General features: G+C 52.1%; 3 protein-coding genes across 3 annotated transcripts; 1 reads left to right on the top strand and 2 right to left on the bottom strand.

The window, feature by feature from the left end:
- Positions 1-1,236: 1,236 nt before the first annotated feature.
- J4E92_009519 (uncharacterized protein) lies at positions 1,237-2,280 on the bottom strand (the record flags this gene model as incomplete). The annotated part of the gene is made up of 1 exon (XM_051500865.1): positions 1,237-2,280. One exon carries the CDS (start codon positions 2,278-2,280, stop codon positions 1,237-1,239), a length of 1,044 nt encoding a protein of 347 aa, XP_051349016.1.
- A 1,106-nt stretch (positions 2,281-3,386) lies between these two features.
- J4E92_009518 (uncharacterized protein) lies at positions 3,387-4,258 on the bottom strand (the record flags this gene model as incomplete). The annotated part of the gene is made up of 4 exons (XM_051500864.1): positions 3,387-3,893; positions 3,944-3,949; positions 4,010-4,095; positions 4,243-4,258. 4 exons carry the CDS (start codon positions 4,256-4,258, stop codon positions 3,387-3,389), a joined length of 615 nt encoding a protein of 204 aa, XP_051349015.1.
- A 1,548-nt stretch (positions 4,259-5,806) lies between these two features.
- On the top strand, positions 5,807-8,025 carry J4E92_009517 (uncharacterized protein; the record flags this gene model as incomplete). Its single annotated transcript, XM_051500863.1, has 8 exons — positions 5,807-6,039; positions 6,127-6,207; positions 6,268-6,555; positions 6,610-6,707; positions 6,771-6,988; positions 7,060-7,296; positions 7,358-7,919; positions 7,973-8,025. The coding sequence occupies 8 exons, from the start codon at positions 5,807-5,809 to the stop codon at positions 8,023-8,025; spliced, it is 1,770 nt and encodes a 589-aa protein (XP_051349014.1).
- Between the last annotated feature and the right edge of the window lie 356 nt (positions 8,026-8,381).

Raw genomic sequence — 8,381 nt, 5'->3', positions numbered from 1 at the left:
TCTCTCTTTCCTCTCTCTCTCTTTCCTCTCTCTCTCTTTCCTCTCTCTCTCTTTCCTCTCTCTCTCTTTCCTCTCTCTCTCTTTCCTCTCTCTCTCTTTCCTCCCTCTCCATCCGATCAAGATCACTTTTATAGTCCACAACATCAACATGCTCCTCTCCCAACAAACGCCTCCCTTCTTCGTACGCCTCCTGATACAAACGCATCGCATCTGCTCTTCTCCCGGCCTTTTCCACTGCAAATCCCAACGTCCACACACTCTCCACCGTTTCCTGATGTATCCTGCCTGGATGCGTTTCCCTCGCTTCCAACGTCCTTCCTGCCACTTCCTCCGCTTCTTGTACAGCAGCAGGCGTGGCTTGACAAGCCAAACTGTATGCAAACTCGTTGGATATCTGCAACATCTCGGTACGACCCCCAGGGAGAAAGCGTGTGTATCCGTCCAGTGCTCGCCGGAAAGACGCTTCTGCGTCTTCATACTTGTGTTGAGCGACCTGCGCCCTCGCGATCCTGACAAGTGTATCGCATACCTTAATATCGTCGTGGGAGAGCGTGCTTTCTTTGTAGGTGAGCGCTTCGTTGAGGCGCTTCAAAGCTTCCTCAGGTCGGTCAAGCGTGTGAAGCTTTAGACCGAGAAGTTCAAGGTTATGGCACCACTCGGCATCATAGACGTTGGAAGGTGTATTACGATGCCTGAAGGCGCCTTTCCATGCTGTGTAGGCTGATTCGTAGTAACCTTCAGAGTGGAAAACGTATCCAAGTGCATCGGCGTGCTCTTGAATTGAGGTTGAGCTGAAGAAGCTAGGAAGCCAGTTCCAGGACATTGTATCTTTTGGCAATGATGCGCGAAGGGCAGCGCCGCGATGAAGGGATGCGTGGGAATAGCTTGCAACGATGCTTTGAGGATGAAGAGAAAAGAGTCATAGAGATGGATCAGGCGTGTCAGAATAATGAATTCTTGTCATTGACGATAGATGAGTGTCTTTCCGATCACTCACATGTGTGCTATCAAGTCCGCTGCTTCTCTTCACGTCCGCACCGCGCGACATCTGCCAGCCTTTGTTGGAGACCTGTTTGTATGCTTTGCCTCTCTATCCTCCTCCCCAGACACGGTCCTTCGTGCCTCTGCCTCCTATCTTGGGTATATGTACATGATTCGTAGCGATCGCTTCTTGTGAGGCTGTCTTTGGGTGGTCGCGTAGCGATGAGTGTATGAGGTAGATCGCTGTGGATCAGCTCAGTCGTCGCCAAAGACGATGAAGCTCGCTTCTTCCTCAATCTCGAAGTATGCGCAGCCACTGTCACTGAATTCGCTTTCGCAGTCAGAGTTGTCCTCGTCAGAGTCAACATCTTCCCAGTCACTGTCTCCATCATCCTCCTCGATCTCGCAGGTTGAGTCAAGGACGGCTTGTGACTCCTCTGCCTCAGACTGCGAAGTAATGTTGCTTGACTCGTCTGTTGAGCCGACATGATGTATCTTTCCGTGAGAGTAGTCTTCCGAATCCTCTGAGACATCATCTTCTTGTTCCCCTTCCTCAACAACTGTGTGTTTCCCAGGCTCGTAGCGCGGCGATCGCCTATGGAAGTACGGATCGGGTCGTCCGGGCTCGAAATCGGTGTCCGGGGCAAAGACAACTGCAGCCTGTTTGTTCGATCGCGGTCGCTTTTCTAAGCAACCCGTAGTCTCTGACCAGTATAGCTCCACGGCCTTCGCTGCGGTTCGCACGTCTTCGTGCGCGACCTCTGGATGCTGCGCAGACCATGAAGCTTCTTCTTCGGCCATGAGCTCAAGTCTCGATAGCTCCTTGAGTGTGCCGATCTTCCCCTTGCACCAGGCGCTGTAAACGGTGTGTTGGTGTTCTGAGCTGGTGAGTGTACAAGATGGCGCGCAACCGCCTGCGCTTTCGAGAGCCTCTGACAATACATTCATGTATCTGATGTGCAGGTCGATGATACAGACGGGACATCGTGATTGTAGCTGGCCGGCTGCTACAGGGTGCATAGGATGCTGACATATCGATGCGACTGGCGATTCGAAGGAGGATGACGTCTCCGCAGAACGTCCGTGGGTAATGTGACCGGAGATGTCGTCAAATGGGTCTGAGAAGTATCCAGAGTCTTGTCGTTTCAACCACTGGTGGAAGTCTTCATATTCGCGTGCTGTGGGGATGTAGCCTTGCTCAGCTGGCCTAGTATTCGTGTGCAGACACTGCCATCGCTTGTACTGCTTCAGCTCGCGGGGCGGCATGATGACGCTCGCGGGTATCTTGGTGCAAGCCATGGTGGCGTTGTGTGTTGCGTGGTAAGGGCAGGTCAGTGACCTGCAGGTAGAGAGCAGGACTTGTGGTGCCGTAGACGTGTCGCGGGGCGATGGAGATTGACTGCTGCTGCTGTGTATGCTAGGAGTGTTCACAGTCTCGTCCGACAGATGTAGTGCGTGTCCAGGTGGTCCCTGAGGAAAGTCACGGGTGCAGCACTACCACGGTTGAGCGGTTCGTTTGCGGGGAATGTGACCGCTGGTACCAGGGAAACTCTCGGTTGCGCAGATGTCTTTTGGACGAGCCTCTGTTCGTTCACTGCTGCAAGCACGGTCGTGATGTTTGTGCGCGCGCTGTGAAGGGTGGAGGCGAAGATTGTTTCGGATCGGTTGGACGTCCTTTGTCACAAGTCACAACTTGTGAGCGCGACTGTCGCTGCGTTTCCGCTTGAAACGCTCCCTCAAAGTCTGACGTCTACGCCAGGAGGCTATAGGTGTATAGAGATGTTCGGAGTGGCAGTGTCGCGCTCAGACGCGGTGACCAGTGCGGACGTCGTCGCCCAACTTCGCGATCTTGGGGAGATTGGAGTACCGGAAAAAGGCCATGATTCTCGGGCAGATATAATCCATTCCTGTCGCTTTGCTGGGTGGAGTGGAAATTTCGCGATGTGTCGCGCGGGGGTTGCCGTCGACTTGGGCCGGCGTCGGGTGCGGATGTGGGGGAGGGCGGCTGCTGTGAAGAAGAAGGCGGGGCAGACGCGTCTGCTATGGATGACTTGTGAGGCGGCTCTCTGCTGGGCTTCACTGTCGATCGCGAGTAATATCGCGTCTTCAGTGTGGGTAGGGGCGTAGGGGCGTGTGGGTGTGAAAGGGTCAGCTTTCGTGGGCTGGGCTCGACACTATCGAATGGACGGTGCGGGCGTTTCGTCATGACCCCCTGACTCATTTGGTTCGCGCTAGTGCAGATTAGCGCATCATCCTGTCGCGGAGCCCCTCAGCCACACATACGCCACACCACCTCTTACTTCCTCACGAATGACTTGACCGCCAGACAAGATATAACTACCTAGGTATGGGATTCGCATACGAAACTACCGCAACAACGCCTATGGTATCAAATATCGCTAGGTCTAGCTCAGCGGCCTCGCAGCCCTCGCCATGAAGCACTGAATCTGGCCCACCTCCTCGCTTGGTAGCTCAATCTCGAAGTTTCCCTGCAGCACCTCAAAGCGGAAACCGACCAACCCAGCCTCCCGCATCATCGATGCCATGTCACTTTCCTTTTGTTCCGCATGTTTCGCTTTGCCTGTCTCTTGCACAGCTTCGCTTACAACGTAGCTGTACAGATCCTGAACGAGAAGGACACCTCCGGGCTTCAGCCTCTGCCCTAAGATCCGGAGAGCGTCCTTTGCAGAGGGAAAATGGTGCAAAGCTGCGCCGACTGTGATGAGGTCGAAATTGCTATACTCTTCGCTGTCGAGCGAAGAAGGCTCGATCGGGTCTGACAGCAAGTTGCCGACCGTGCCTGCAATATTTTCGCGTCCAAGGCCGAACGTGTCTATGCTGTTGATGTACTTCTCAATCATGGTACGAGATACATCAACTGCGTGTATGGAAGATACGTATGGTCCGAATATCTGATTTACAATCATTGAAGGACCTGCGTATTGTACGCAAGTGTACAAACCTTACTCTGCAGGGAGGTACGAAATCAGTATATGTCTCACATGCACTTCGTACAGCTAGAACTTACCATGAACCCGGGCCCGCACGCATAGTCCAGCATGTGCACTGCCTTGCCCGTTCCTGTGCCACCCGGAGGCTTAGCCCAGTCGATGCCTACAAAAGCTATCCCATCGACAATTACACGAGCAATTTGTTGACGGCTGGCCTTGTTTATTGGGCGCTCTTCAAACCAGTCTGACACCTGCCTGACACGCTTTTAGCTGATGCAGTACTGCAGCGTCTGCGGATGGTACAACTCACCCTGTGTCTTTCTCATGGTGTGGAGCTGACATATTGCTCAAAGGTCTCGCGTCACAACGTGATGCTGCGCCTTGCTGTGTGCTCTGCGAAGCGTACTTTATACAGGTCATATTCCACTGATTGCTCCATGAGCACCCCATTGAACTTGCACTGGTTTGCAATAAGTCTCCGGCTTCATAGTCGTCGGCGACTTTCAGAAGCACGCTCGGATACATGTTGCCCTCAATGAGGCTACAGAAAAAAACATCCGGATAGAGACACAGCGTACGACTGGAGCCGCGCTCCTCCTCTGTAATTGCTTTCATGCCCCACATTCCTTATCGTATCCGTTTTGGTGCGCAAATAATGTCGTACGTTGCTGATAGCATTCAAGTTGACAGGGCCAGCATCGCTAGGTCGGCTCTCCACCAGACGATCAAATCACACATGTTGTGCACCAACCGGTGAGCCTGGTCTGTCATTGAGTCACCACACCTCGTGGAACTCAAGCCTACTACGATGAGCTCAGCCCGAAATATAGTTCGAGCGCGCAGCGCAGACTCTCCGAACAGCCGCAACGTTGTGTATCTGGGTACGTACACATACCCAACCAGTCACAGCAGCCTTCAGATTAGTCAGTGAGCCCTCGGATATTGGCTTCCTCGGTGAGATTCATAGCGTTGCACATCGGTTGAGTGCATACTCCTCTACCCACTGCTACAATGCGACACCAGGTTCTGGAGGTTGGTTTGCGGGGTTACCGGACGCTCCCGCACAACGCTGCAATCTAGACGAAAACCTCGCCGTCTGACCCACCACACCTGTATAACGAACGAACGATTTTGTCTCCTTCAGCTGACATATTCTCGGCTTTTCCGGGCCAAGCGAGATGGTATGGAGCATGACTGGACCCAGCAAATCACGAACCTAATATTAGTCCTGCTTTCAGCCCGACCCTAGTCCAGGGCTGAACTTTGGCTTCTACCGAAAGCCACAACGCTACATCTCCGACGAGAAGGTTATATTCTCGCAATCGAAACAGATGGGCGGATGTATCATGCGATACAGGTCCGTCGTGAGAGCAATACTGTACAACTCTTTTCTTGTTGGATCTTTTGGGCTATGGAGTGCTTACGGTAGACGTATAGCGGCTGAATAGAATGAAATGCTCGGCTCCATTCCCATCACTATGCGCGCGATCGAACCACAACTAGCATTCAACGAATGATGATGTGTTCGTTGAATGAACTCTGGATGCGATGGTGCTGACAGCAAGCCTCACGAACCCCAATTGGTCCTTGTCATGACTAGGTACATGCTAATTGCTAACTGTTGTGCTTACTGTTGTGCGGTAGACATGCCCTAACCTAAGTCCGGATGATCCACAACCCAGAAGCACTCAGGCGCGCTCAGGTATGCATGCTACCCTGTCCTTACCCGTCAGCACTTCTCTTGCATTTCCTAAAGGCGCAGCTGCATTTGGACCATGTCTCTTGTCCACCCGGGCAGGCTCAAAGCTAGTGAACTCGCTGTTCCGTCAAGATTCCGATCCACCCTTCATACCTAGTACCTTCTATCAGGCAAAATGGATCGACGTGAAGAATACCGCGAGGACATGAGCAGTCCCCGAAGCTATGCCGATAGCCAGTGGAGCCCACCTTCGCACTTCCAGGAACACAATCAGATATACCCAGTCGATGGTTCTTCACAACCCTACCCCAACTCGAACACCTCGCCAGCAGTCTCACCCCCACTACCATATGAGCAAGAGTACCACCAGTCTCCACAGCCGCAGAACTACGAGGCATACAAAGAAGGGTAAGTCTGATCTCTCCCATTGTCTTTTCCAATGTAATCATCACACCGCACGGCCGCTTCTTGGCCCATAATCTAACGCTGTAGCAGGTATTCGACAGAGAAAGAGACTCCGTATAGCACACTCGACCCAATAGGCACGCCTACTCCAGACTTCTCCGGACCTCAAGTGTATGTGCCCTGTACTAACTACTTGTGATACACACACTGACTTCATCCACGAATGTGCAGAGTGCCCGGCCAGTTCAGTCACTACCCTCATGGAGGCCGACCAATGTCACCTTCATCGCATGGAGGCACTACCATCACGTCTCCAAACATCCGGCCCTACGGTTTCAAAGAGCATGTCGACTCGTATGAGAGTTATCATGAACCTGCCCCTCCAGTGCCACCAAAAGACGATCGGAGATGCGGCATGAAGAAGCGCCTGTTCTTCATCCTCATCGGGCTCGGTGTCCTTGCACTCATCGGTCTTGGTTTGGGACTCGGTCTGGGCTTGGGTCTAAGGAAGAAGGAGTCGTAAGCTTCAACAAGTGTACTTTTTCATGCACTCCGTACGCTAACGCAACGCAGACATAAGGACGTTGTTCACCCGTTCTGTCGCGATAACCCTGAGTCATGCATTGGGGGTTCTCTCAACGCCGAATATTTGTCGAAAAAGGGTGTATTCAGTGAGTACATATCTGTAAGGTGAATGTGAAATGCACACTAACCTTATGCCTACTTCCTCCCAGACGGCACTGGTATCGCTCTAGCTGGAGAGTCGTGGAACAAAGGCCAACGACGAATCTTCACGCTTTACTTCCAGCATCATACAGGCGACATCCGGTTCATGCAATATACCACAGACAGGCAATGGGTCGGCGGAACCAAAGCTGAAACTGTAGCTAGCGACGCGAAGGACGCATCGCCCATATCCGCGGTCGCGTTCGCCACCAATGAGACTCAATATGTAAGTACTCTCGGGATGACTTCTAACTAATTTCGGTCTTTGCATCATGTAACTATGCTAAGTACGAGTAGTTTCACATCTTCTACATTGATAGAAACAACACGGTCAAGCAGCTCACGCAATCTAACATCACCGACATCTGGGAACCCGGACCACTCAGCAAGCTCAATCTTAAAGCCTTCGATTCGCCGACCACCGGTCTGCAGGCCTGCTGGAAAGGCAACTTCTATGGAGATTCCGACTTCTCAAAATTCCCTACTGCTTCTGGTCTCAACAATACAGACCCATTTGCGGACCAAAAGGGCATGGTAAGTTCGAAACGTACATGCATCTCAACGATATAGACTGACACGATTACCATCGAAACAGGACATCTGGTTCGCCACCGACGAGTCGACCTTTGAGCAATATGCTTGGTACAGCGGCCAAAAAGAGGACACTTGGGTACCTCTTAAAAGATGGTCTGGCTTCAATGGCCACGCCGGCGTAGGCTGCTACAGCTGGGGCACAGGTACCACAACGTACGCCATGCTAAACAACCAAAACAACGACGTGGAGTTCTGGTGGAAAGACGTGAACGAGAATGTCACGTCCACGGAGTCGCACCCCACTAACTCGTGGCAAAACGCCAGCATGGGCACCATACAGGACGTGTATCCCATTACGTCTCTGGGCTACACGACGTACTTCTATGCGCAAATGGCCGATCGAAGTATCAAAGGGTATAACGTTACGTATCAAGCTGAGAATACGACGTTCCTCGAAGACGAAACGTTTGCCATTACTAATCCTGCGGGGCCGGTTCTAGGACTTGGTGGCACACATCTTACCGTCACTGCATTTGCTGAGAAGCAAGGGGAGAAGACGTTGTGGGATAGTCTGTATGTCTTTTATCAGACGAAGGGGGATGATATTACAGCCTTCACGCGACGTAAGCTTAGCTTCCTTCTTGATTCAATGCTGCAGTCATACTAATACATCTAGGATTGAATGGCGGCGAGTGGAATCAGGGTGTTTTAAGCATTCCGGATGAGTAGACGTGGGATGAGAGAGCAGGCTTGATGACGTTCACTTCATGTCACATTACTGGGGCTTTTCATTATCGCCGTCACTGCGACAGCTAGTCCTGGGCGTTTGCGCTGGGTACCGTTTTTAGGATATTCTAAATCATGATTTTACGAGCTTCACGACAGAGCGTCTGCGGTCGCTTAGATTGCCCTTCTGAAAACGACGTCCCAACGTATAACATCGCTTCCATCGTTGAACTACACAGGAATGTGAGCCTACAGAAGGACGCGGTATTTGTATTGTTGCGGCCTGTTCGAACACCCTCGACGCGACTGTCAAGGGTTACACTAGCTCTTGTCTTTCCAAGCACCAGCTCCATAACCAG

This window comes from Alternaria infectoria (genome assembly GCF_024043175.1).
Source record: "Alternaria infectoria strain BMP 0036 chromosome Unknown scaffold_24, whole genome shotgun sequence".
NCBI classification, from domain to species: domain Eukaryota; kingdom Fungi; phylum Ascomycota; class Dothideomycetes; order Pleosporales; family Pleosporaceae; genus Alternaria; species Alternaria infectoria.
The sequence above is the reverse complement of the archived record's forward strand: the minus strand, read 5'-3'. Positions and strand labels throughout refer to the sequence as shown.